Source organism: Populus alba, chromosome 19, assembly GCF_005239225.2.
Source record: "Populus alba chromosome 19, ASM523922v2, whole genome shotgun sequence".
NCBI lineage: Eukaryota > Viridiplantae > Streptophyta > Magnoliopsida > Malpighiales > Salicaceae > Populus > Populus alba.
Window position 1 is genome coordinate 831,307 of NC_133302.1, and position 26,284 is coordinate 857,590.

The 26,284-nt window shown below is 36.7% G+C and overlaps 3 protein-coding genes and 1 pseudogene across 4 annotated transcripts in view; all 4 read left to right on the forward strand.

Moving 5' to 3' along the window:
• The window catches only part of LOC118039829 (probable disease resistance protein At4g27220), an 89,464-nt gene extending 82,573 nt beyond the window's left edge, over window positions 1–6,891 (forward strand). Inside the window, exons 1-3 of one of the 2 annotated variants that reach the window (XM_073406764.1) lie at window positions 2,865–3,068; window positions 3,390–3,473; window positions 3,810–6,891. In XM_073406764.1, coding sequence (XP_073262865.1) covers window positions 3,816–6,824 — 3,009 coding nt within the window. In that variant the 5' untranslated portion in view covers window positions 2,865–3,068; window positions 3,390–3,473; window positions 3,810–3,815 and the 3' untranslated portion in view covers window positions 6,825–6,891. Of the gene's footprint in view, window positions 1–2,864; window positions 3,069–3,389; window positions 3,474–3,809 lie in introns of those variants that run through there. The other variant, XM_073406763.1, reaches the window with a different exon arrangement.
• Window positions 6,892–11,630: 4,739 nt separating this feature from the next.
• Window positions 11,631–14,212, forward strand: LOC118039835 (putative disease resistance protein At4g10780; annotated as a pseudogene).
• Window positions 14,213–14,226: 14 nt separating this feature from the next.
• LOC140955147 (uncharacterized) lies at window positions 14,227–21,829 on the forward strand. Its single transcript, XM_073406944.1, has 3 exons — window positions 14,227–14,962; window positions 18,672–18,965; window positions 19,260–21,829. The coding sequence occupies exons 1-3, from the start codon at window positions 14,227–14,229 to the stop codon at window positions 21,827–21,829; spliced, it is 3,600 nt and encodes a 1,199-aa protein (XP_073263045.1).
• A 364-nt stretch (window positions 21,830–22,193) lies between these two features.
• On the forward strand, window positions 22,194–25,685 carry LOC118039819 (putative disease resistance protein RGA4). The gene is made up of 4 exons (XM_035046604.2): window positions 22,194–22,466; window positions 22,532–23,408; window positions 23,475–25,169; window positions 25,258–25,685. Exons 1-4 carry the CDS (start codon window positions 22,194–22,196, stop codon window positions 25,683–25,685), a joined length of 3,273 nt encoding a protein of 1,090 aa, XP_034902495.2.
• Window positions 25,686–26,284: the final 599 nt, after the last annotated feature.

Genomic DNA, 26,284 nt, shown 5'->3' on the forward strand with positions numbered 1-26,284 from the left:
GCCACCATCAGAAAACCAAGGCAGCCCCCCTGGTTTTGATTTTTGACCGGCTGTGAAACAAGCCTCCATTTTGATTTTTTTTTCTTTCCCCGTTGAAGCCGCTGATCAGCCCCCCCACCACTTTGAATTTTTTTATTTTTTTCTTCTTTCTGGTTCTCACCCAAAGACAACCGAACCAACCCCCCCTTATCCTCTGCTTTGTTTTGTTTTCCTTTCAACAACGGAACCATTCTCTTCTTCTCCTTCAACCAGCCACAACTGATTTTCCCCTTCCTCACCTGAACCCGAAAACCAGCCGTCCATCTTCCTTCTCCCCAGCACCGAACCAGTTCTCCAAGGCAGCCTTCACCCGATTTTTTTTCTTCTCATCTTTCACAGCCAGCTCAGACTCTCCCCAGCACGCCGGAGCCACCACCGCTGGACCTTCCACCTCTGCCTCCACCGCAACTCACTTCTTTTCTTCCAGTCCATCGCCGACCGAACCTGCGTCTCCTCCTCCTCCAGACCATCAACGGCGTCCTCCTACAGCAGCAGCTCCTCCTCCACAGATCCTCCCTCTCAGCTGTTCCCCTTGCTCTTCGCAGCTCCTCAACCGGATCGAAGCCTCCAGTAGCAGTCTGAAACGGCGACGCCCACGGATCGCTGATCTGTCCGCCGCCGGTCTCCTTCAACCGACCACCACAGCTCCCCCACAACCTCCGGGCATCCGAAACAGAAGAGGAGGAAAACCGAAATAATATGCAGAGAGGAGCAGACGTTGAAAATTAGAAGGGAGAGAAGCAGATCTAAACTAAAAATGATTTAAAATCGACTGTTTGTTGGGTTTTCGTGCTTTTGCAGGTGACGGTGTGTGTCACCGCCGGCGAGGAAAGGAAGGAGGGGCGCCGAAATAGATCCCTCTGTTTTCAGTTACAGGCGGCAAAGCGTGATCCCACGCGCCGCCAGTGGCGGAGGCGCGTGGGAGGACGCGCCGCCAGTGTTCCCGAGCCCAGGAAATCTGCTGAACACTGTTCCGCAACTCCAGAAATCCGTTTGCCACTGTTCTGAATAGTTTTGGATTATTTTGTAATTTTCAGATTGTTTAATGTAATATTTGTGTAATTTTTAGTTTTTTTTTAGTTTGTACTTTTATGTAAATGTGGATGGAAATAAAAGAAAAGAAAAGAAAAGAAAAAGAGAAAAAAAAAAAGAGAAATGTTTGTGTGTGCTTGTATGGTTTTTTTTTTTATTTTAAAAATTAAAAAAGACAAAAATAATTATTTGTTAATTTAAATATGGTTAAATATCTCAAGGACAAATAAAATCAAGTTGTATTTTCCATGAAAATATGAGGACAAGTTTCTACATATATTCGGGGATTTAATAACTGATTTATTCAAGCCTAAGAATTTAATTAATATTTTAAATTTTCAAATCACATCAGAACACGAAGCAGCTTATCTCAGGTAGGGTGTGTTAGGGGTGCTAATACCTTCCCTAACCACAACCAGTCCCTTACCCATGATCTCTGACAAGACCAGTACATCAGGTTTCCTAGTAGCCCTCAATAAATTACTAGGTGGCGACTCCCACAAACGAATTCAAAGCAAACGCAACAACGAGAAAAATCGCCAGCCGATGCCGCGTGCCTGATTTTTTTTTGGGGTGCGACACACCTGATATTGGAAAACTGATTACGTTACAGAAATGTAAGACGCCTTTTCTTCGCTTTAATTTTTATAATAACAAAAGTTAAATAGTACGAGGGAATTAGTTTAAGAGAGTTTTTATTGTCAATTATAATATGATTTTACTTTTTATTTTTTTATTTTTTTGCAAGTGATAAACATTTTTTTGGTTTTTTTTTCATAATAGTATTCAGGTTTTTTTAATTTTTAATTACATTCAATTAACACTCTTAGCTTCAGAAAAGACAAAAAAAGAGATTTGCTTTTAGAGGTAGTTTAATATTTTTATATGGATATTTTATGTAATTAAAAAAATCATAAAGACGTTTTAATATTTTCATAATGTATTTATTATTTTTTAATTAAAAAGTTATAGACATGTTTTCCTCGTCTCCAGCGAGTAAACAACACTCGTAACGTAACATTAAGGAGCAATGCAAAATATGATATAAAAAAATGAAGGGAAACAAAAATACCCTCAAGAATAAGTGGAAAGCCACTGCAACAGCTGCGGCGCGTGGTGGCCAAACTCCGCTTCAAATTATGGTTCAAGTGTAAGTAGGAGAAGAATAAAGAAAATGTTTTAAAGAAGCATTTTATATCTTTGTTAATATAAATAAAAAGAAATCTTGGGGTAAATGTGAAAATACTGGAAATTATACCCAAAAATAAGGAAAGAATTCTCCAGAATTCTAGAGACGTGGCTGGCCAAAGAGAGTGGGAAGTGAGGGAGGAGAAATTGAGTGAGAAATCTTGCAAAACCACACAAAAACACAAAGGACAACTTTGGTGACACTTTCATGCATCAAAGCTTTGGTGTCTTCTCTTTTTATCTTCATTTTTTAGCAGACATGAAGATGTGAATCACTATGAGTCGAAGGCACCACATCCAAAAATGGCTCACCCTTGGCCAGACCACTTCTACCCACTGCAAGTAGCCATGGGTGCAGCAGGTGACGATGCTGAGGCCAAATTAGTTCACAGAAGTTGGACTGAAGGTACCCTTAATTTCTTAGTGCGAATAAATAAAGCAAGAGATTCATGAAAGTGACATTGGTGGTTTCCGGGAGGCAGTGAGACTAGTCTTTGCATACAGGACAAACAAAGCACAAGGGACTGACAATTATTGACTAAAAATAAGCTTGCTGTTTACCTGTGATAGGTGGAGTTGTAGCTTCCAGCCACTTCTCCAAAGAAAAAAACATAAAGTTCCTTGCAAATTGCAGTGACTTTTTTAATAGCTAGTCTTCCACTAAGAGAGAGATCTCTCAGTATACCATTGATTTCCTAATTTCCCTCACCAAATTTCTTAAACCTTTCTCATGATCTGTGCTTCCTTTTTCTGATTAAATCGAATCATCGTGTATTTTGTTCTTGATCTGTATCTTTCTTGCTTGAAAGGTAAATCCTACTTTCTTTTCTTGTTTTTCTACCTCTAATTTTGTTTCAAATAAGATTTGCCCATTTGGTTGTAGAATTATTAAGTAGGATTGTAGATTGATCAATCAAGTAGAACTTAATTATACACGTGTTGCTTGATCTATTTTAGAACTCAAAACTCATATTTAGCTTTGTTCTTACATATTGCATCAACTTAAACTATTTATCTTGAAAACAGCAGCTCTCAAGGTTTCTTTTGTCTGTTGAGTGCCTCTTGTCAGCTTGACAGGTGACTAGTTAGTTTGCCTACTCTTCCTCATATTCTTGTGCTTACATTTTCAGATCAGCTTTTCCGGCATTTCAACATTGAGGTTCGTCCACACGTTAACTCACTCAGCAATTAGTTTCAGATTCTTTTGAATCCTGGTAAAGTATTTATACTTCATCTTCTTCATTTTGTTGCTGTTATCGTTTTTGACATGTAACTATTGTTTGAATCCTTTTTCTGTAGAGTTGAACTGTGTAAGTTTGGTGTTTTAATAGTTTGACATGTAACTATTGTAGAAATTTTATTGAGAAACTTTGGAGTTAGGATCATCAATGGTTTCCAAATATAAATAAATTGATCTTTCTTTGTTTTTATAATCCTTGCCTTAAGGAGTTCATACCAAATTCATTGTTTTTTCTTTTTATTTATTCTAGTCTCAACCTTTCCTTTTCCAATTAATTTTTTTCAATATTTTGACTCTGTTTTATATATAGGGCAAAATGGTTCAATCAACTGACCCATTTTGGCACCATGTTGAGGAGATGAAGTGTATGTATTGCGGGCGTCAATTTCCTAACGATACTTCCATTTCAAGGATCAAATGGCATTTATCAGGAGAGAAAGGGCGTGGTGTTGCAATTTGTGAAAGAGTCCCTAAACAAGTTCAAGAAGCAGCTTTTCTAGCCATGCATGGTGCCAACAAAAGACATAAAAGCATAGCAAGTTCAAGCAATGTTAATGATAATGCCATTTCCACCACTCCACAAGAACAAAACAATGAAGTCGACAATTTGGCAGGAGATGCAGGAACGACACAAGCAGCGGATAGAATGGGTCACCCACCTGGAAGAAGTGTGGAAGAGTTCAGTAGATGGTTAATGGAGGATGATACAGAGAATGGGACTGGAGGAGTAGTGCAGCCTGGTGCAGGAGCTAGCTCTTCTGGAGGGCTTACATGCAACACAAATGAGACTCCAGGAGACGCAGCACCAACGACAAAGCTGGTGGGTCAAGCATTCGAAGACCATAAGAAGACTATCTGGTCTTGGTTGATTAACGATGAAGTTTCAACTATTGGCATCTATGGGATGGGCGGAGTGGGAAAGACGACATTGGTGACACACATTTATAATCAACTTCGAGAAAGACCAGGCACTTTCTGCCATGTTTACTGGATTACTGTTTCACAGGATACTAACATTAATAAATTGCAAAACAGTATCGCCAAACGGATTGGTTTAGATCTTTCTAATGAAGATGAGGAGCTGTATAGAGCTTCCAAATTGTCAGAAGAATTAACGAAGAAACAGAAATGGGTTTTGATTTTAGATGATTTGTGGAAGGCTATTGAGCTACGCAAGGTGGGAGTTCCTATCCAAGATGTTAAGGGATGCAAGCTGATTCTTACAACACGATTAGAAAATGTTTGTCAGCAGATGGGTACCCAACATATAATCAAAGTGAAGCCTATTTCGAAGGAAGAAGCTTGGGCTTTGTTTATTGAGAGACTTGGACACGACGTAGCACTTTCTCCAGAAGTGGAACAAATTGCAAAATCTGTGGCAAGGGAATGTGCTGGTTTGCCGCTAGGAATTATAACCATGGCTGCAACCATGAGGGGAGTGGTTGACATACGTGAGTGGAGGAATGCATTGGAGGAATTGAGAGAATCAAAAGTTAGAAAAGATGATATGGAGCCTGAGGTATTCCAAATATTGAGATTTAGTTATAACCATCTAAGTGATTCAGCACTGCAACAATGTTTCTTGTACTGTGCATTATTCCCGGAGGACTTCGAGATCCTTAGAGAGGATTTGATAGCTTATTTGATTGATGAGGGTGTGATAAAAGGGCTAAAGACTAGGGAGGCAGAATTTAACAACGGCCACTCGATGCTTAATAAACTTGAAAGAGTCTGCCTATTGGAAAGTGCTGAGGAAGGGTATGTCATCAAGATGCATGACTTGATTAGGGACATGGCCATCCAAATACTACAAGAAAACTCTCAAGGCATGGTCAAAGCAGGAGCACAGTTAAGAGAATTGCCGGATGCAGAGGAGTGGACAGAGAATCTTACTAGAGTTTCACTGATGCATAACCAGATTGAAGAAATTCCTTCCAGCCATTCACCAAGGTGTCCCTATCTTTCAACTCTATTGCTATGCAGAAACTTAGAGATGCAATTTATTGCAGATTCATTTTTTGAGCAGTTGCATGGGCTCAAGGTTCTTGATCTGTCTTATACAGGTATCACAAAACTATCTAATTCTGTCTCTGAATTGGTGAGTCTCACTGCATTACTGCTCATTGGTTGTAAGATGTTAAGGCATGTACCGTCATTAGAAAAGCTCAGGGCACTGAAGAGGTTAGATCTCTCTGGTACTTGGGCACTTGAAAAGATTCCTCAAGGCATGGAATGTCTATGCAACCTGAAGTGTCTTAAAATGAATGGATGTGGTGAAAAGGAGTTTCCTAGTGGGTTGTTACCTAAGCTCTCTCACCTGCAAGTCTTTGTATTACAGGAGTGGATTCTTGAAAATAGTAATAGAAAAGCACAATATGTTCCGATAACAGTTAAAGGAAAGGAAGTGGCATGCTTGAGGAAATTGGAAAGTTTGGTATGTCATTTTGAAGGTTACTTAGACTACGTGGAGTATCTCAAATCTCGGGATGAAACCAAATCACTTACCACATACCAAATTCTTGTAGGACCACTAGATAAGTATCATTATTATCCAATATATGATTGCAAAAGGAAAACAATTGTTTGGGGTAACTTGAGTATCGACAGAGATGGAGATTTTCAGGTCATGTTCTGGAAGGACATTCAACGACTGGACATTGATGGTTATGATGATGCAACGAGTTTATGCGATTTTTGGTCTCTAATAAAGAATGCAAATGAACTGAAGGTTATCAACATTAGGTATTGCAATAACATGGAGAGCTTGGTTTCATCATCTTCTTGGTTTCGCTCTGCTCCACTACCATCTCCATCTTACAATGGTATATTTTCTGGTACTCTTAAAGAGTTTCATTGTTATGGTTGTAAGAGCATGAAGAAGTTGCTCCCTCTTGTCTTGTTGCCAAGCCTCGTAAACCTGGAATGGATTAGTGTTCAGCATTGTGAGAAAATGGAGGAGATAATAGGTGGAACAAGATCAGATGAAGAAAGGGTTATGGGTGAAGAAAGCAGCAACAGCGAACTCAAACTCCCCAAGTTAAGAAAACTGGAATTGAATGAATTACCAGAACTGAAAAGCATTTGCAGTGCAAAATTGATTTGCGATTCTCTCCAAACAATTAAAGTAATAAAATGTCAGAAGCTGAAGAGGATGCCAATATATCTTCCGTTGCTTGAAAATGGCCAACCATCTCCTCCCCCTTCTATTGAAAACATGTATATATATCCAAAAGAATGGTGGGAGTCAGTAGTGGAGTGGGAGCATCCTAACGCTAAGGATGTCCTTCGACCCTTTTTAAGTTTTGTTCGTTTTGTTGGAGGATAGTTGACGACATCTTAAATTAAGAGTAAGCTTTGTTGTTTTAATGAATTAAGCTTAAGCTATGTGTCCACTTAATGACAGATGTGTTTATTATATTACTAGGTCGGATGTGCTGAAAGACAAGTGACATTTATTTAGAGAGTAAAACATCCACTTCATTTTAATCCTTTCTCATGAAAAAATCAAATGCAAGACAGTGGAGCTTCCCAACGCATGCGATGTCCTCCGTCCCTTTATGGAGTTTTCAATCGTAAGCATTCATATGAAACTCTTGTAATTAAAAGTAGCTCGTTGATATTAAAGCCAATGAAGATTGTTTTTTCTTCTCTATCAAAATCTGACCACTTTTTTTCCTCTCTGGAATTAGAAATCTAAAACTAACAAAAAAAAAAAGTTTTAGACTAAAATTGTATTTTTAAAAATTTGGGGGATTGAATATTTATAACTTGAAAAGCATGAGGACCAAAATGAACTTTTCATGCTTATTTTTAAATTACCATCCATTTTATCCATTTCTTTCAATTTGATTCTTTTTCTTTCAATCTTATATGGGCTCAACAAATTTAAAGTAATTGTGTTTAAATTTAGTGAGTCTACATTAAAATGCAAGCGCATGAATAGTGTTTTGGTTCTGCATTGTATATGACCAAAAATGACGGTTTTGACCCGAAACGTCATGAAAACTCATTTTTTACCCTGATCGACATGGTTTGATCCGTATTGACCCGGTGGACTCGGTTTTGATTAAAAATAATGCTTTTGACCGAAAATGACAGTATTGACCCGAAACGTCATGAAAACTCATTTTTTACCCTAGTCGACATGGTTTGACCCATATTGACTCGGTGAAATTGGTTTTTATGGAAAGATGTGGTTGACTCGAGAAAAATATATTTTAAATTTTAAACTTTTTTCTTAATTTTTTTTGGATTTTTATGAATAATAATAGAAATAAAAACATTCAAGAAAATCTTAGTGAATAAAAAATGGGGTTACAACAATGCTAATAATTCAACCATGCACATGGATCAAATTTAGTGGAAATGATGTTATTGCAATTCTTCAAATATTGTTTTTCATATGTCTATGTTCTTCATCTTTTTATCCAAATTTTATGGTGAACAATAATACTTTCAGAAAACTCTCTTAGCTTGTTCCAAAGTGTGGTTTCGGTTGCTTTTCAAATAACTTTTTGTGCCAAAATACATGCCAATGATGTTTTTTTTATTTTTTAAAAAATTATTTTTGACATCAGCACATCAAAATGATTTGAAAACACTAAAAACATATTAATTTGAAGTTAATAAAAAAAATAAAAAAAATTTAATTTTTTTCAAAAACGTTTTTGAAACGCAAAAACAAATAGGCCAATCAGAGTAAATGAACACTGGTTCAGAATATCTGAATCTCTATACCTTCTAGCATTGCTTCCTTGACCAGACCAAGTGATCAGTAAGCAAACAGAATATCTGAATTCACTAGATCTGTTCCTCAATGGCTTCTGGAAAAATCGACAACTGTGGCACCATTTGTTATGTGACTCATCATTCTTTGACTGCACTGGATACATGTAGGCACAGGAGAGGAAAGGGTAGTTGCAAATGCCTGTAGGAATTCTTTTTCTGCCATCTAAAATTACATGCCAGAGGATTCTTATCACAACCTGGATCTTACAGTCTCAAACTGCATATAACTATGAAAAATGCAACATCACATGGGATAAAAGCTCAGAATTGAAAGGAGACTAGTTGCTGGCAGAAAGTGTGAGCATAACCACCCACAGAAAGCTGTATGTTGAGTTCTTGTTTTCAGTCTGTAATCATCTATGAATTTTAAAGATTGTGAATTATCCGTTGAGGGCTCAATGTTGAATTGCAGTTGCTCTTCCATTCAAATCATACAAGATAAGTTTGCAAACATTCTAAGAATTCTTGTTAGTGCTCGAGGTCTCTAATTGTATATAGTAATTAAAAGCATTTCATTCTTTATTGATTAAAGGCTGTCTGACAATGTGAGCAGTTCATTGCATGAAAGTTGGCAGACTGATCTGTCCTGTCGAGGCTTTAAGTATTGATTTTGAATCATTCAAACTGTTTAGTATGAAGTGACCCATTCACCTGATATTGGAAAACTGATTACTTTACAGAAATGTAATACGCCTTTTCTTCGCTTTAATTTTTATAATAACAAAAGTTAAATAGTACGAGGGAATTAGTTTAAGAGAGTTTTTATTGTCAATTATAATATGATTTTACCTTTTATTTTTTATTTTTTTTGCAAGTGATAAACATTTCTTATGCTTCCTACCAGTTCACAGCACCTAAATAAAATCTTCATCAACATTACAAGTGCTGCTGGAATTCTTGTGGGCTGACATTATTAGCTATAAAATGATAATCTTGTGGATAATCACATGAAATTACACCAAAGTAGATGGTTTTAGAACTTAGTTAATTACAGCAAATTCTAAATTTTTAACAAATTTGTTATATATCGAGATGATTTCTTATCTTTAATAAATAGATCCATTTTAATAATACATTGCAGTTAATTTATCCCTAATTTCACAAATTAACTCGTAAATACTTGTTGCATATATAGTTCACATATGCAAGCCAAACACAAATAAAAATTCTTTTTCTTGAGTTTTCTTATTCCAGCTTCCAAATTCTTATTTGGATTAGTAATGTAAAAAATTAATTATTTTTGTTAGATTTATTTTTAATAATGTTGATATACTAATATCAAAAATAAATAATAAATAATCTAAAATAATACTAATATAAAAAATAAATAATAAATAATCCAAAATAATACTAATATAAAAAATAAATAATAAATAATCTAAAATAATTATTTTAATATTAATTAAAAAAAAACACTTTTAAAAAATCACTTGCATTACTTTACCAAAACAAACTCTTAATACATATATTAGATTCCAGGTGGATTTACAGATAATATGAAAAAACAACGTCAGCCAAGACATCATCAAGAAGAGCAAGGTAAAACAAAACTCATCAATTGGGTCCCTAATATTTGAAACAAATGAAAATTTACAAAACCAATAATTAATAATGAAGAATTTATATGTGATTTTATTTTTAGGATTTTTTTTGTTAAAGATAATTTTTTATATCCGCTAGATTCAAGATTTGTTTCGAAAGATGGTTATTTGTGTACGGTGAGAAAGTCTGGTTTTGGAATCTGAATCTCCCTATTATAGATCAGAATTGCATAACAATTGCCTTATTGCATATTTTCTTGGTAAATATATTTTAAAAAATCATTATTAGTTGTAATATTGGGAAAGAATTATATTGAACTGATTTACATTTATTTATTTGTTGTATTAAAAAATAATAAAAACAATATGTCACCAAATTCTGGAAACCAGGCACCGAGAAAACCCGCATACTCTAAGAGGAAGAAGGCGGTGTCGTTTTCTTTGCCCCCTCACTCTTCCGCCTCCTCCTCTTCCTCCAGGTTTGGATATGCAAGTATTGGGAGTCAAAGGCAGAGATTGATTTTTAAGCTGATGGGAATACATTCACCAGATGGAAAATTCTAAGGATGCAATGGAGTCCGACTTTTAATTGCCAGTATTATCCAAGGATGATTACATACTGCATGCTTCTAAAACAAATGAAAAATACCAAGTTATTAAACATAAGCTATCTTCAACTACCAGATCTCCTGGCTTTAATAAAAAAAAAAAAAAAAAGTAATAATCCCAACAATATGGAAATCACTGTTGTCACTTTCCTTTCTCTTATGAAAATTTAATTTATAATTGGTTTGAGTTTCAAATAGAAAGATTTACCAAAGGAAAGGTTTTAAATTCTGCCTTCCATGGACTCATACCATCTGTTTTAAATTATGTGTTTGAGTTGCTTGTAATCGTCAATGAATCGAGATATTCGAGTTGTGAATAGTAAGGTTCTAACAACCAATGGAATTTCCATTAGCTTCCTTAAAAAGTTTCAAACCTTTTTACATTGCCTGAATAAGGGTTTCTTCGTACAGTCTGATTCTTATTAGTTTGATTCGTACACAATTCTTCAATGGGCAAGAGATAGCTATAAAACTGTTCAGTGCACCAGAAGGAAGAGTTACCTAAATCTAAGATACAGTGATTTGTGCATATGAAGTGTTAGCACACGGGGCAGCCCATCTAACAGAAATCATTTCCTCCTCTCTGTACAGCTTCCGGAACCTTGAGTAAATCAACTACCGGGTTTCCATTTATGTACACATCCCACCAAATGTAGCCTGCAAATAGAGGAGCTTCCTCTCCAATTCCTGTAAAACCCATTATACCCACCACCATCTATCAGCACTCATTCTTTTACCTATATGCAAAAGCACCTAGTCTAATAGTTACAAATTCTAAATTTATGTACCAGTGATGGCTACGAGAGGTGGAATGATCCTTGACCCTCTGTTATGGCATACAGAAGTTTCTCTTTCATCTTGTCCTGCAAAAATATAAGCATAAAAAAACTTGTATATTCATAGTCCACAGAAGATAGAGAGGAAATAAATGTTACTTTTGACGAGTAAGGTGGCAACTTCAGATAATTGGCACAAGTCATCACACTGGGGAGGTCCGCATCCGCACAGTTGCTACAATGCTGTAGAGAGAACAAAGAGGATAAGTGACCGACTCATTACTACAGTTTATGAAAAGGAAGGGTGCATCAGTGCCACAGACTTATTTAAAAAATAATGATTTCCTCTAAATTTTCATTTCAAGATTGAGTTCTTATTTTCCAATTAATTCAACATCCATTTTTTATGCGTTACTTTTGACAATTTTTTATTTGATGTTTGAAGGGCCAAAGAAGGAAGCGGTGAAATGGCTAGACCGAATGATCCATTTTGGGATCGTGTTGAGAAGCTGGATGATGGTCGTTTCAACTGTAAATTTTGTGGCTATAAATTTGCTGCTGCTACTTCCGTTACGAGGATCAAATGGCATTTGTCAGGAGTCCAAGGGCGTGGTGTTGCAATTTGTAGACAAGTGCCTGAAGACGTTCAAGAAGCAGCTTTTCAAGCTGTGCATGGTGGCAACAAAAGACATAAAGGCATAGCAAGTTCAAGCAATTTTAATGATAATGCCATTTCAACCACTCCACAAGAACAAAACAATGAAGTCGACAATTTGGCAGGAGATGCAGGAACGACACAAGCAGCGGATAGAATGGGTCACCCACTTGGAAGAAGTGTGGAAGAGTTCAGTAGATGGTTAATGGAGGATGATATAGAGAATGGGACTGGAGGAGTAGCGCAGCCGGGTGCAGGAGCTAGCTCTTCTGGAGGGCTTACAGGCAACACAAATGAGACTCCAGGAGATCCATTACCTGCTAGCTTACATGTTGAAGTCGACAATGTGGCACCACAAGGGCAACATCTGGAGAGAGTAACTGGGCAGCCTGTTGTAAGAGGTAGTTCTCATGAGAGGCCACTTGTTAATCACGATGAGCCTCAAGAAGATCAACTTTGTCCTCCACTAGTGAACATGGTTGGAAATTTTCCGCTTGATAGGGTTTCTAGTTTTCCTAGAGACCTGATCCCTGGTGAACAAGTGGAGCAAGAGTGTGAAAGAAATGCTCAGGAGAACTTACCTTTGTCCGTGGAAGATTATAGGATTGAGGGCACGATCATGGAATCGAGCCAGCTTCCTGTGAGAGGTGGCTCTCCTGAGAGGCGTACAGTTAATGAAGATGAGCCTAGAGGAGATTTGTCCCAACCAACAGATCCACTGTGTTTTGGCCTTGAAAGGCATTATGATCAACCATCTTCTTCCTCAGTCAACAATGATGTCATGATGATTGATGTGGAGAATATGATTAGAGAACATTTGCAGCCTGTTGTGAGAGATAGCTCTCGTGAAGGTCTTCAACCTGTTGGCGATGAGAGCGGACGAGATGTGTTTCTAACTGAAGAACTAATAGGTGGAGAGTTTGAAAATAATAAGAATGCTATCCGGTCGTGGATAATGAATGATATTGAAGCCTCGTTAAGAATTGGCATTTACGGGATGGGGGGTGTGGGCAAAACAACATTGCTCACACATATCTACAATCAGCTTCTACAAGAACGTGACACTTATCCTCATGTTCACTGGATCACGGTATCGCAGGATTCCAGTGTTTATAAATTGCAGAATCTTATTGCAAAATACTTTCATTTAGATCTTTCAAATGAAGACAACGAGAGGAAAAGGGCTGCAAATCTGTCAAAAGCATTAATTGAGAAACAGCGGTGGGTTCTCATCTTAGATGATTTGTGGGACTGTTTTGATTATAATAAGGTGGGAATTCCTATCAAAGTGAAGGGATGCAAACTAATTCTTACAACTCGATCATTTGGAGTTTGTCAGCGGATGTTCTGCCAGAAGACAATCAAAGTGGAGCCTCTTTCAATGGAAGAAGCTTGGGCTCTGTTCATGAAGGTACATGGATGTATTCCTCCAGAAGTGGAAGAAATTGCAAGATCTATTGCAAGTGAATGTGCTGGTTTGCCTCTTGAAATTATAACAATGGCCGGAACCATGAGGGGAGTGGATGGCAGATGTGAGTGGAGGAATGCTTTAGAGGACCTGAAACAATCAAGAATAAGGAAAGATGATATGGAGCCTGAGGTATTCCACGTACTGAGATTTAGTTTTATGCACTTAAAGGAGTCAGAACTGCAACAATGCTTCTTGTACTGTGCATTATTCCCGGAAGACTTCATGATCCGTAGAGAGGATTTGATAGCTTATTTGATTGACGAGGGAGTGATAAAAGGGCTGGAAAGTAGGGAGGCAGCATTTGACAAAGGCCACTCGATGCTGAATAAACTCGAAAGAGTCTGCCTATTGGAAAGTAAAATGAAAAGTAAAAGTACTGGGAAATGGATTATCAAGATGCATGACTTGACTAGGGACATGGCCATCCAAATACTACAAGAGAACTCTCAAGTCATGGTTAAAGCAGGTGTACAGTTAAGAGAATTGCCGGATGCAGAGGAGTGGACAAAGAATCTTACTAAAGTTTCAATGATGCAAAACCAAATTAAAGAAATTCCTTGTAGCCATTCACCGAGGTGTCCCAGTCTTTCAACTCTATTGCTATGTAGAAACTCAGAGTTGCAATTTATTGCAGATTCATTTTTTGAGCAGTTGCATGGACTTAAGGTTCTTGATCTGTCTTATATAGGTATTACAAAACTACCTGATTCTGTCTCTGAATTGGTGAGTCTCACTGCATTAGTGCTCATTGATTGTCATATGTTAAGGCATGTACCATCATTAGAAAAGCTCTGGACACTGAAGAGGTTAGATCTCTCTTGTACTTGGGCACTTGAAAAGATGCCTCAAGGCATGGAATGTCTATGCAACCTGAGGTATCTTAGAATGATGGGATGTGGTGAAAAGGAGTTTCCTAATGGGTTGTTACCTAAGCTCTCTCACCTTCAAGTCTTTGTATTGGAGTGGATTCCTAGAACTAATAATAGAAAAGCAGAATATGTTCCGATAACAGTTAAAGGTAAGGAAGTGGCATGCTTGAGGAAGTTGGAACGTTTGGAATGCTATTTTGAAGGTTACTCAGACTACGTGGAGTATCTCAAATCTCGGGATGAAACCAAATCACTAAGCACATACAAAATTTTTGCAGGACCACTGGATAATTATGATTATGATTATTATTATGATTATGATGTTTCCAGAAGGAAAACAATTGTTTGGGGTAACTTGAGTATCGACAGAGACGGAGGTTTTCAGGTCATGTTTCCAAAGGACATTCAACGATTGGACATTGATGGTTATGATGATGCAACAAGTTTATGCGATTTTTTATCTCTAATAAAGAATGCAACTGAACTGGAGGCTATCAACATTGTTAGTTGCAATAGCATGGAGAGCTTGGTTTCATTTTCTTGGTTCCGCTCTGCTCCACTACCATCTCCATCTTACAACGGTATATTTTCTGGTCTTAAGAAGTTCTTTTGCTTTGGATGTAGTAGTATGAAGAAGTTGTTCCCTCTTGTCCTGCTGCCAAACCTTGTAAAATTAGAAGAGATTATAGTTGAAGGTTGTGAGAAGATGGAGGAGATAATAGGTGGAACAAGACCAGATGAAGAGGGGGTTATGGGTGAAGAAACCAGCAGCGGCAATATCAAATTCAAATTCCCAAAGTTAAGAAATATGGAATTGAGAGGATTACCAGAATTAAAATTACCAGAAACCAGCAGCGGCAATATCATCTGTCCCTTTATGGAGTTTTCATGTGAAACTCTTGTAATTAAAAGTAGCTCGTCCATATTAAAATCAAATTTGTAGTCAATCAAGATTTTTTTCTTCTCTATCAAAATCTGACCACTCTTTTTCCTCTCTAGAATTAGGTTCTGCTCCAACAGCTACAATCGGAGGTGGTGATACAATTAATCAGAATTAGTTTATTGGAACAGATGAAGAAGATTTAACTAAGAATGTGAAAAGTTTTAAATATCTTGTAGCACAGATGAAGAAGATTTAACAGATGAGCAATTATTAATATTAATTAAAAAAAAAAAAAACTGATTGCCATGGTAAAATTCTTGTAGCACTGGGACACATCGTAATGTTCATCATAATACTGTAATTATTTTTTTATCCTCCTAGCAAAAATACTTAAGCTTGCTCTGGAGGTATTTTTGTCTTCTTTTATTTGACAAATTCGTCATTGTGTTATTCACTGGGGAACAAAAATACTTAAGCTGTCTTTGCGCCTTTAAAATGAACAGTAAAACAACTTTTAAACCTTTAATTGTTATTAGTACGAGTTGATTCATAAAATTATATTATGAGCCAATACATATTTAATATATAAAATTATTTTAAAAACTCGAAAACATATAAAATTATGTTAAAATCAGGTAAAATAAAGTGAAATCACGAGTTTGAAACCGTTTTTACGAATTTAATAAAAACAAATACATTGCTGCAGTGCCGTACATTAGATATTTAGATCTGGATGGACGGTGAGGATGCAATGCATCTTGGTCTAGGTGGGGTCCAAAGTAAGAGTTTTGAAAATAACATTAATGATTTTTGGAGTATAGGTAAAGATAATTGCAGTTGTTGCTGGGATGTCTGTTTTAAGGTGTGTTTTGCAAGGCTGTGCAATTATTATTTTGTAAAATTTGAAAAAAAATTAATTTTTTTTTATATTTTTAAATCTGATATATTAATATTAAAAATATTTTTTAAAAAATAAAATAAAAATATTTTTTTAATATATTTTTAAATAAAAATTATTTTTAAAAAACAAGCATTATTATTCTCTTAGATACGATAACGTCTACATGTATACCCACCGTCACTGATCCATTTGGCATTTTAAGCTTTATACCTAACTTAACGGAATTGTATCATGACCATATTCAAGGTCTGCTATGAGAAGTACAAGTTGGAGCTTTTTAGCTTCTGACAGACAAGGTTTATTTTTCATGGATGGGTTTTTTAAATTAATTATATGGTTGATTTAAATTGATTCTTAAATTATTGAACACATGATATTTACAAACAAATTATAATTTTATAATTTTACTATTTATTTTTACAATCTAAATTTATATTTTATTTTTTATATCATGTAAATAACTTTAATGACATTCAAAGAGGATATATTTATTTTTTATATTTTTAATTGTTATATATTTATTTTATTTTTAAAGCTTTTTCTTTAATTTTACACCTATCATTTTTTGAAAATGATTTTTGGAGTATAGTTAAAGATAATTGCAGATGTTGCTGGCATGTCTGTTTTAAGATATGTTTTGCAAGGTTGTGCAATTATATTTTGTAAAATTTGAAAAAAATTAAATAATTTTTTTTATATTTTTAAATTTGATATATTAATATTAAAAATAATTTTTTTAAAATAAAATAAAAATTATTTTTAAAAAACAATCATTATCATTTTTTTAAATATCTTTGAAAAAACATCTTTATTTAACACATAGCTGGCTCAAGTGAACTGAAAGCCATGTATTTTATAATGTTTTGCACTTTGCCTTGTTCATAAATTGATAGAAAATAATAGTAATATAACGTCTGCGTGTATACTCGCCGTTACTGATCCATTTGGCATTTTAAAGCTTTATACCTAACTTAACGGAATTGTATCATGACCATATTCATGTCTGCTATGAGAAGTACAAGTTGGAGCTTTTTGGCCACTCACAGACAAGGTTTGTTTGTCATGGATGAGTTTTTTTGAATTAATTACATGATTGATTTAAATTGATTTTTGAATTATTAAACATATGGCATTTAAAAAAATTTCTTATAATTTTATGATTTTACTATTTATTTTTACAATCTAAATTTATATTAAAATTTTATATCGTGTAAAAAACTTTAATAGCATTCAAAGGAGGACGCTGTCATCTTCTCAATGGTGTCACGCATGCCTGTGACAGATGTGTGGTTTGGCCTCCACCACATCTTTTATCTTCTCCTCCTTATTTGGTCTCTCTTCTCCTAACAAAAATGTAAAATTATACTTTTATTTGGTTTTTGTATTTAACTTATTTTTTTATATTTTTAATTGTTATATATTTTATTTTATTTTTAAAGTTTTTTCTTCAATTTCATACCTGTCATTCTTTTAATTACTATTTTTTAATTATTTTTTCTAATTAAATTTTATTTTCAATTTACTCTTTTAACATTTGATTTCAAAATATTTTTATATCAAATTTAATCATTATTATTTTTTATTATTATTATTATTATTTTGTTTTGAAGCCTTTTATATTACATTTTTTTTTCAAATCCATCCCTCATTATTTTGTTAATTTATAATTTTGCTTTTTTATTTTTTAGAGTTTGTTTTCTATGTGGTTGGTCCCTAGCTCATGAGATTTTTTTTATTGTATTTTTTTTTACAAATCTATCTCACTATTTTGTTGAATCTGATCTATATCTTAGGCTTTTAAAAAAAAAAAAATATTATCTTTATGCATTTGATTTATTGGAGGTTAGTTTTCATACCTTTATTTTTATTTTTTTATGTTTAATTATTTTAATCTTATGCTCATGTTCATGATTATAAATTTAATGGGTTGACGCGAGCAAAATAAATAAATAAAATTTAACTTAGAATGTGAAAAATCTTAAATATTCAGTACAATAATACTGAATTATCAAACAAGTGAAATAAGACACTATTCAACACTTCAAGAGCATCAAACATCAAGGAATTTTTTATGTATAACTATCTAAAATAAATTTTAAATTATCCGATTTATAATTTTTTTATTTTAGATTAATTTTTTAATGTTTTTATATTATTTTGATATATAAATATCTAAAATAAGTTTTAAATATAAAAAAATATTTTAAAAACAATGTCAACACACAAACACATACCATGGAGAATTTACAGCAGTGGTTCGTGGAAGATGCTGCCAACTTTCTCTGCTTAATATTCAATGTATCTCATCAGTCCAAAACACGCTTCATTTCACAGTATCCTTTTCATGGATACAATGAGTTGCTGGGGAAGATTATGTTGTTCACTGGTAATTTTTTTCCCATTTCACTAATATAAAATGAGAGCCTTGAAGAAGTGGTTGATGTATGACTTCATATGACAGATCTGGTGAGCAATCTCATCACATTGATTAGAAAATGAGAAGATGAAATGAAGAAACATTTTGGAGGGGGAATTCAAAAACAATATAGGGAGAGGGAGGGACCCTCTGCTTTAAAGTTGTCTACAGGCTTGGATGGATTTGGATACACAACATGAGAAGGAAAGGTCATTTTCTTCTCATGTTGTGTATCAGACTGTGAACTGGTTGAATTCATATCAGACTGTGAACTGGTTGAATTCAATTTGCAAGGGCATCGGTTCACTTGGTTTAGGGGTGGTTCTATGAGCCGCATTGACAAAGCTTTCGCTTCCCCGGATTTTCATCTACAGTTCCCGTCTCTATCTCTCTGCCGCTACCCTAGAGGGCTGTCCGATCACTGTCAGCTGCTTCTCCAAAGCCCGGAGGTAGACTGGGGGTGGAAGCCGTTTCATTTCATAAATTGCTGGCTGTCGCACCCTTCTTTCTTAACAGATTTTGAGGCCCTCTGGTCTGAAAGCTGCAAGGAATTTCCAGGTGAGTTTAGTTTGATTAAGAAGTTGGGGAACATGGGAAAAAAGCTGAGACAATGGAATAAATCCACTTTCGGGGATCAAAATCTAAAACTTGCAGACATCCAGAACTCCATCACAACACTTGAAAACTTAAGCGAAGTGCGTCCCTTGTCGGAGACCGAAAAAACAAAGCTCCATGGGCTGAATTCTGAGCAATGGGAGGTTAACAGAAGGGTGGAAGATATGTGGAGGCAAAATTCTCGTCAAAACTAGTGTAAAATGGGGGATAAGAACACTCGTTTTTTTCACATATCAGCAAGTCTAAGGAAGGGCCGCAACTACATTAGTAAGATTGAACATAATGGCAGTCATCTAGTCTCCTCAAATGATATAAAAGAAGGCGCTGTCAACTTCTTCTCATCCTTGTTTTGCAAACCAACATGTAAAAGAATTGAAATGGGAGGCTCGGGGTTCTCTAAAATTTCAGAAGCCAAATCAATTTGGTTAGAAAGACCACCTTCAATGGAAGAAGTGAAGCAAGCTGTGTGGGACTGTGATGGTTCCAAAGCCCCTGACCCCGATGGTTTTACCTTTTGTTTTTATAAAAAGGTATGGAATATCATCAGCTCAAAGGTTTTTATGCTGGTTAAAAGTTTTTTCAGAACTGGTAAACTTCCAAAGGGTATCAACTCTTCTTTTGTAACTCTGATTCCGAAATTAAAGGAGCCGAGCATATTCTCCCATTTTCGTCCGATAAGCCTGATACACGGGCTATACAAAATAGTGGCAAAGCTACTGTCCACCAGGCTTCGACATGTCATGACAGATGTGATCAGTGTTAACCAGTCTGCATTTATTGCTGGGCGTCAGATTCTAGACGGGTTCATGATAGCAAATGAGGTTGTCCATGGTGTACGCAGCAAGAAGAAGCATGGCCTCTTATTGAAGGTAGATTTCCATAAAGCCTTTGACTCAATTTTATGGGAACATATTGACACAAGTATGGGATACATGGGTTTTGGCTCACACTGGAGGAAGCTGATATTCGAATGCTTATCCACTTCAAAATTAGCCATCTTGATAAACGGTTCTCCTAGTAGAGAATTTAGTTTGGAGAGGGGTCTCAGGCAAGGGGACCCACTCTCTCCATTCCTATTTGACATCGCAGTTCAGGGATTGACAGTTTTATTCAATAGGGCATCAGCTTCAGGTTACTTCAAAGGCTTACAGACTACCCCAAGACATTACTTAACTCATTTGCAATATGCCGACGACTCTCTAATTTTCTTGCCAAATGATTTTCCCTCTCTTCTACATGCCAAGAGGATTCTATGTTGGTTTGAGATCATTTCCGGACTGAAAGTTAACTTCTATAAAAGCTCACTAATAGGTATCAACTTGGACAACGACTACACCTCTAGCCTGGCGAACTCAGTCTTCTGTCGTAGTGATACTTTCCCGATTAGGTACCTTGGACTACCTCTTGGAGCCAATCCTAACAGACTCTCTACTTGGAAACCAGTGTTGTCCACTATCAGAGCAAAGCTACTCACATGGAAAGGGAATTTTTTGAGCATGGCGGGAAGGTTATGTCTAATTAAATCAGTCTTGAGCTCTCTTCCTCTGTTTTACATGTCAGTTTTTGCTATGCCAAAGGGTGTTACTAAAGCCATCTCTTCTCTAACCAGGTCTTTCCTTTGGAAAGGAAGCTCAACTTCTCATGGCCTTTTTAAGGTGGCTTGGCACAAGGTAATAAAGGATAAATCTTCTGGTGGTCTCGGGCTGGGATCCATCCATAACAAAAATCTGGCTTTGCTCTTTAAATGGCTATGGAATCTAGACAATGGAGTGGCAGGAGGCTGGCAAGAACACATTCTTCTAAAATACCGACCTCACTTTATAAATGGTATCCCTGAGTTTGCAGGTTCTTTATCCCCAACTTGGCATGGCATTGTTTCGGCAATCTTCTCAACACAAAACATAGCCAATCTTTTACATGCAAATGTCGGGTTCAAGGTGGGTGACAGGAGGAACATCCGGTTTTGGACTGACTCTTGGCTCGGCTCTGCAACCAATCTCCAGCTCTTATTCCCTAGACTTTATAACCTCTCCTTGCAGCAAAACACCAGCCTTGCAGATATATACAATTTGACATATGCATCTTTAAACCTATCCTGGAGAAGAACCCTTCGGCCTCGTGAGATCTGCCAGAGGGAGAGCTTGATCGCAGAGGTGCAGCGTGGTCTCCTTTTCTCAGATGGTGCAGACTGCAAGTTATGGAAATTCCACAGCTCTGGCATGTACTCAGCTCAATCAGGTCGCCTCTTCTTTGATAGTCTATCGGCCACTGAAAATAATCACTCCCTTACTCTGCTATGGAATGGTTATGCCCCCCTAAAAGTGGATGTGTTCATTTGGCTTCTTCTTCATGGAGGTTTGAGTACAAGAAGTTTTTTAGCTGAGAGGAGAATCATTAATTATGAGGAATCTCACTGCCCATTCTGCTGCAAGGAAACCGAGACAATTAATCATCTTTTCCATTGGTGTCATATAACATGGTCTCTTTGGGGTCGTTTCTTTAAATGGTTCGGGTGCTCAGGTTGTCTGCACAAAGACCCAAATCAAAATCTGAAGGAATGGTCTGGATTGATTAATGGAAAATTTCAGCGACGTGCTATTACCCTCCTCTGTAAAGGTCTGTATTGGTCAATTTGGATAGCGCGCAACCGCCTAATCTTCGAATCCAAGGCTCCTGATTGGGATATGATTTTTGATCTCACTTTTCACCGTTTGGCTTTCTGGTTGAAGTCCTCAGTTACAAATTTCAGCTATACAGGTTCAAATCTTTTTAGAAATCCTGAATGTATTATGAACTGGACTAACTAATTAAGTCCCTCTTCACTTTGGTCTTTTCTTTCTTCATATTCCCATTGTATTCTATCTTTCTTTCAGCCCCACTTACTTGATGGGGCTGCTTTATTTATTAATATATAATTATCTCGTTTACTATCAAAAAAAAAAAAAAAAAAAGGAAAGGTCATTTTCTTAGCGTTGGCATTGCAAATTTGACAGTAGTGGTTCGTGGAAGATGCTGCCACCTGCAATCAATCAATTAATGCCAACTGCCCTCTGTTTTAAAGTTGAATGTATCTGATCACCATTCCAAAACACCCTTCATTTTCTCTTTAATATTTCACAGCATACTTCTCTCTTTCCCGTTCTTTGATTTCCCAAACAAAAACAAGACAATATGGCAGCAGAACTTCTTCTTACGTTTGCCGTGGAGGAGTCTTTGCGAAGGATGATTTCCATAGCTGCTGAAGGGATCGGACTTGCTTGGGGACTGAATGGACAGCTGCAAAACCTCGTAGATTCTTTGACCATGATTCGAGCTGTGTTGCGAGATGCAGCAACAAGGCCAGCGACAGAAGATGGTGTGAAGCGTTGGCTGGATAAGCTTCAAGATGTAGCTCATGATGCTGAAGATGTTCTAGACGAGTTTGATTATGAACAGAAGGGAAAGGTATGTGATCTTGTTTCACTCCATAACCTATTGTGTTCCGTTGGAAAATGGGTCATAAAGTTAAGAGGATCCATGGAGCCTTAGATGAAATCCTGAAACTTGGCGGTGATCTTGGATTGGCAAATCGTCCTGAAGTTAGGCGAGATCCACCCCGGCAGACAGATTCCTTCCTTGACAGTTCAGCTGACACCTCAGCAGTTGTAGTAGGAAGGGAGGATGATGTCTCTAAAGTTGTGGAATGGCTGACTCGGATGACCAAATCCCAACATGTCCTTTCGGTTGTTCCTATAGTGTGGATGGCTGGCCTCGGAAAGACTACTATAGCAAAGAATGTTTATAAAGAAGTCAAGGAAAGAAAGCTTTTTGATGAAACAATATGGGTTTGTGTCTCTAATCATTTTGATGAAGTGAAGATTTTACGAGAAATGTTGCAAACGATAGATAAAACTACGGGGGCGTTGGAGAATATTGATGCAATTCTTCAAAACCTTAAGAAACAGCTGGAAGATAAAACATTTCTTCTTGTTCTCGATGATGTGTGGAATCGTAATCGTAATAAATGGAATGGTTTGAAGGATGGGGTTGTTAAAAAATTAAAAGCAAAAAATGGGAATGCTGTTGTTGTTACAACCCGCATTAAGGAAGTAGCAAGCATGATGGAGACTTCTCATGGGATTCAGCTGGAGCCAGAAAAACTATCAGATGATGAATGTTGGTCCATTATCAAGCAAAAAGTGAGTGGCGGTGGCGGAGCACCATTAGCTGCAGACTCGGAATCTATTGGAAAAGAGATTGCAAAGAAATGTGGGGGGCTTCCATTGCTTGCTAATGTTTTGGGAGGAACACTGCGCCAAAAGGAGACAAAGGAGTGGGAGTCAATTCTAAGCAATAGATTCTGGCATTCCACTGATGGAAATGAAGCCTTGGATATATTGAGATTCAGTTTTGATCACCTGTCATCTCCATCACTGAAAAAATGTTTTGCATACTGTTCCATTTTTCCTATAGATTTTGAAATTGAAAGGGAAGAGCTAATTCAACTTTGGATGGGTGAAGGTTTTCTTGGGCCATCAAATCAGAGGATGGAAGACATGGGCAACAAGTATTTCAACGACTTGCTTGCAAATTCCCTTTTTCAAGATGTTGAAAGGAATGAGTATGGGATGGTAACAAGTTGCAAGATGCATGATCTTGTGCATGATCTTGCATTACAGGTCTCAAAAGCAGAAACGTTAAATCCAGAGCCGGATTCGGCTGTTGATGGTGCATCTCATGTTCTTCATCTCAATCTCATTTCTTGTGGGCATGTTGAGTCAACATTTCAAGCGGTTGATGCTAGAAAGTTGCGTACTGTTTTCTCAATGGTTGATGTATTGAAGAATCAGTCTTGGAAATTCAAAAGCTTGAGAACTCTCAAATTGCAACGGTCTAATATCACAAAATTACAAGATTCAATTTGCAAGCTGAGACATTTGAGATATCTTGATGTCTCACAAACAAATATCAAAGCATTACCAGAATCCATCACAAAGCTCTACCATTTGGAAACATTAAGATTCACTGATTGTTTTCGGCTTCAAAAGCTTCCCAAGAAAATGAGAAATTTAGTCAGCTTGAGACACCTTCATTTTAATGATAAAAACCTAGTGCCAGCTGATGTGAGCTTCTTAACACGTCTACAAACGTTGCCAATCTTCGTTGTGGGTCCAGATCATAAAATTGAAGAGCTGAGATGTTTGAATGAGCTAAGAGGAGAATTGGAGATATGGTGTCTTGAGCGAGTGAGAGACAGAGAAGATGCCGAGAAGGCAAAACTGCGTGAAAAAAGAATGAACAAATTGGTGTTTAAATGGAGTGATGAAGGTAACAGCAGTGTTAACATCGAGGATGTGCTGGATGCTCTCCAGCCTCACCCAGACATAAGAAGCTTAACAATTGAGGGTTACTGTGGTGAAAAGTTCCCATCATGGATGTCTATGTTGCAGCTCAATAATCTGATGGTGCTGAGATTGAAAGATTGCAGCAACTGCAGACAACTCCCAATACTTGGATGTTTTTCTCGCCTTGAGATTCTAGAGATGAGTGGAATGCCTAATGTGATATGTATAGGCAATGAGTTCTACAGTAGCAGTGGCAGCGAAGAAGTACTGTTTCCAGCACTAAAAGAACTCAGGCTGTTGGGTCTGGATGGTCTTGAAGAATGGATGGTACCGTGTGGAGAAGGTGATCAAGTATTTCCTTGTCTTGAAAAGTTGAGCATTGAGTGGTGTGGCAAGTTGACAAGCATTCCAATATGCGGCCTTTCATCTCTTGTAGAATTTGAAATTGCAGGATGTGAGGAACTGAGATATTTGTCTGGTGAATTTCATGGCTTCACGTCTCTTCAATTTTTGAGCATAGAGGATTGTCCAAAGCTGGCATCCATTCCAAGCGTACAACATTGCACAGCTCTGGTGAAATTGGATATAGATGGCTGCCCTGAGTTGATCTCAATCCCCGGTGATTTTCAAGAATTGAAATATTCTTTGAAGATATTGTCGATGTATAATTTGAAATTGGGAGCTCTTCCGAGTGGACTACAATGTTGCACATCTCTAGAGGAATTGTACATATGGGATTGCAGGGAGCTTATCCATATCAGTGATTTACAAGAATTGTCTTTCCTTCGAAGGTTAGAGATAAGAGGTTGTGATAAGATCAGCAGTATTGATTGGCATGTTGCCTTCTCTTGTTTATTTAGAAGTCAGTGGGTGTCGGAGTTTGAGTAATTTCCCAGACGATGATTGCTTAGGCGGCCTCACCCAACTGAAGGAATTGGCCATCGGTGGTTTCTCAGAGGAGCTGGAGGCTTTTCCTATAGGAGTTTTAAACTCATTTCAACACCTCAACTTGAGTGGATGGGATAAACTGAAGAGTATACCGCATCAACTCCAACACCTCACTGCCCTTGAGAGATTGGAAATATGTGATTTCAGGGGAGAGGGATTTGAGGAAGCTTTGCCAGATTGGTTGGCCAACCTTTCTTCTCTTCGATATCTTGGGATTGATAATTGTAAGAATCTTAAGTATCTGCCAAGCTCAACAACCATTCAACGCCTCTCCAAACTGAAGGGATTGCGGGTATTGGGGGGATGTCCACATCTCTCAGAAAATTGTAGAAAGGAGAACGGCTGTGAGTGGCCCAAGATTTCTCATGTCCCAACAATCGACATAGTATAGAGGGTACACGTGTACAAGTAAGTTGGGATTTTAATTTTTTATGAATAAAATAGTTTAATCAAACATTTTTATGATGATTAAAAATGTTTTAGTTTTTAAGGCTGCTAAATTCTTGAAAATATAATAATCGCATTCATTGAATATACTTACTGTACATTCAAAGTTTATATCCACTACTTATTATGCATGCTTTCCTGTATTACTTGAAAATGGATAGCACAGCTCATCTTGTGAATACTGCAGAAACTACGAAGCAGTCTCATTTTTTTTAAAAAATTCCCTCTGTATATTCAATGATACCATTCTGCATTTTGTAGTTTAGTATTGTTTCTGTTTCCAAGACTAATAAAAAATTGGCTTTTTTAACAATTGTACATGCAGTAGAACCTCCAAGACTGAAGAAAGCCATGGATTGGTCATTTAAAGCTTCTGCAGAATAGTGCTTGTCCTGCTGGATTGTGGATAAACGTGTGGCCTGCACAATTTTCTGTTGTCTTTCGCAGATAAATATACTCGTCATAAATCAAGAAAATGGACGAAGCTGGCAGCTTATCACAAAAATAATAGAGCTTACTATTGGAATGGATATGAATTCTTAC

Coding starts and splice junctions, on each gene's coding strand:
- LOC140955147 (XM_073406944.1), top strand. CDS start 14,227: ATGGGATGTGGTGAAAAGGAGTTTCCTAATGGGTTGTTACCTAAGCTC. Junction 14,963..18,671: donor AGATGAAGAGGGGGTTATGG/GTGAAGAAACCA, acceptor AATTCATATCAG/ACTGTGAACTGGTTGAATTC. Junction 18,966..19,259: donor AAGCTGCAAGGAATTTCCAG/GTGAGTTTAGTT, acceptor TTCACATATCAG/CAAGTCTAAGGAAGGGCCGC.
- LOC118039819 (XM_035046604.2), top strand. CDS start 22,194: ATGGCAGCAGAACTTCTTCTTACGTTTGCCGTGGAGGAGTCTTTGCGA. Junction 23,409..23,474: donor CTTGGATATATTGAGATTCA/GTTTTGATCACC, acceptor TTTTTCCTATAG/ATTTTGAAATTGAAAGGGAA. Junction 25,170..25,257: donor AGGTTGTGATAAGATCAGCA/GTATTGATTGGC, acceptor ATGATTGCTTAG/GCGGCCTCACCCAACTGAAG.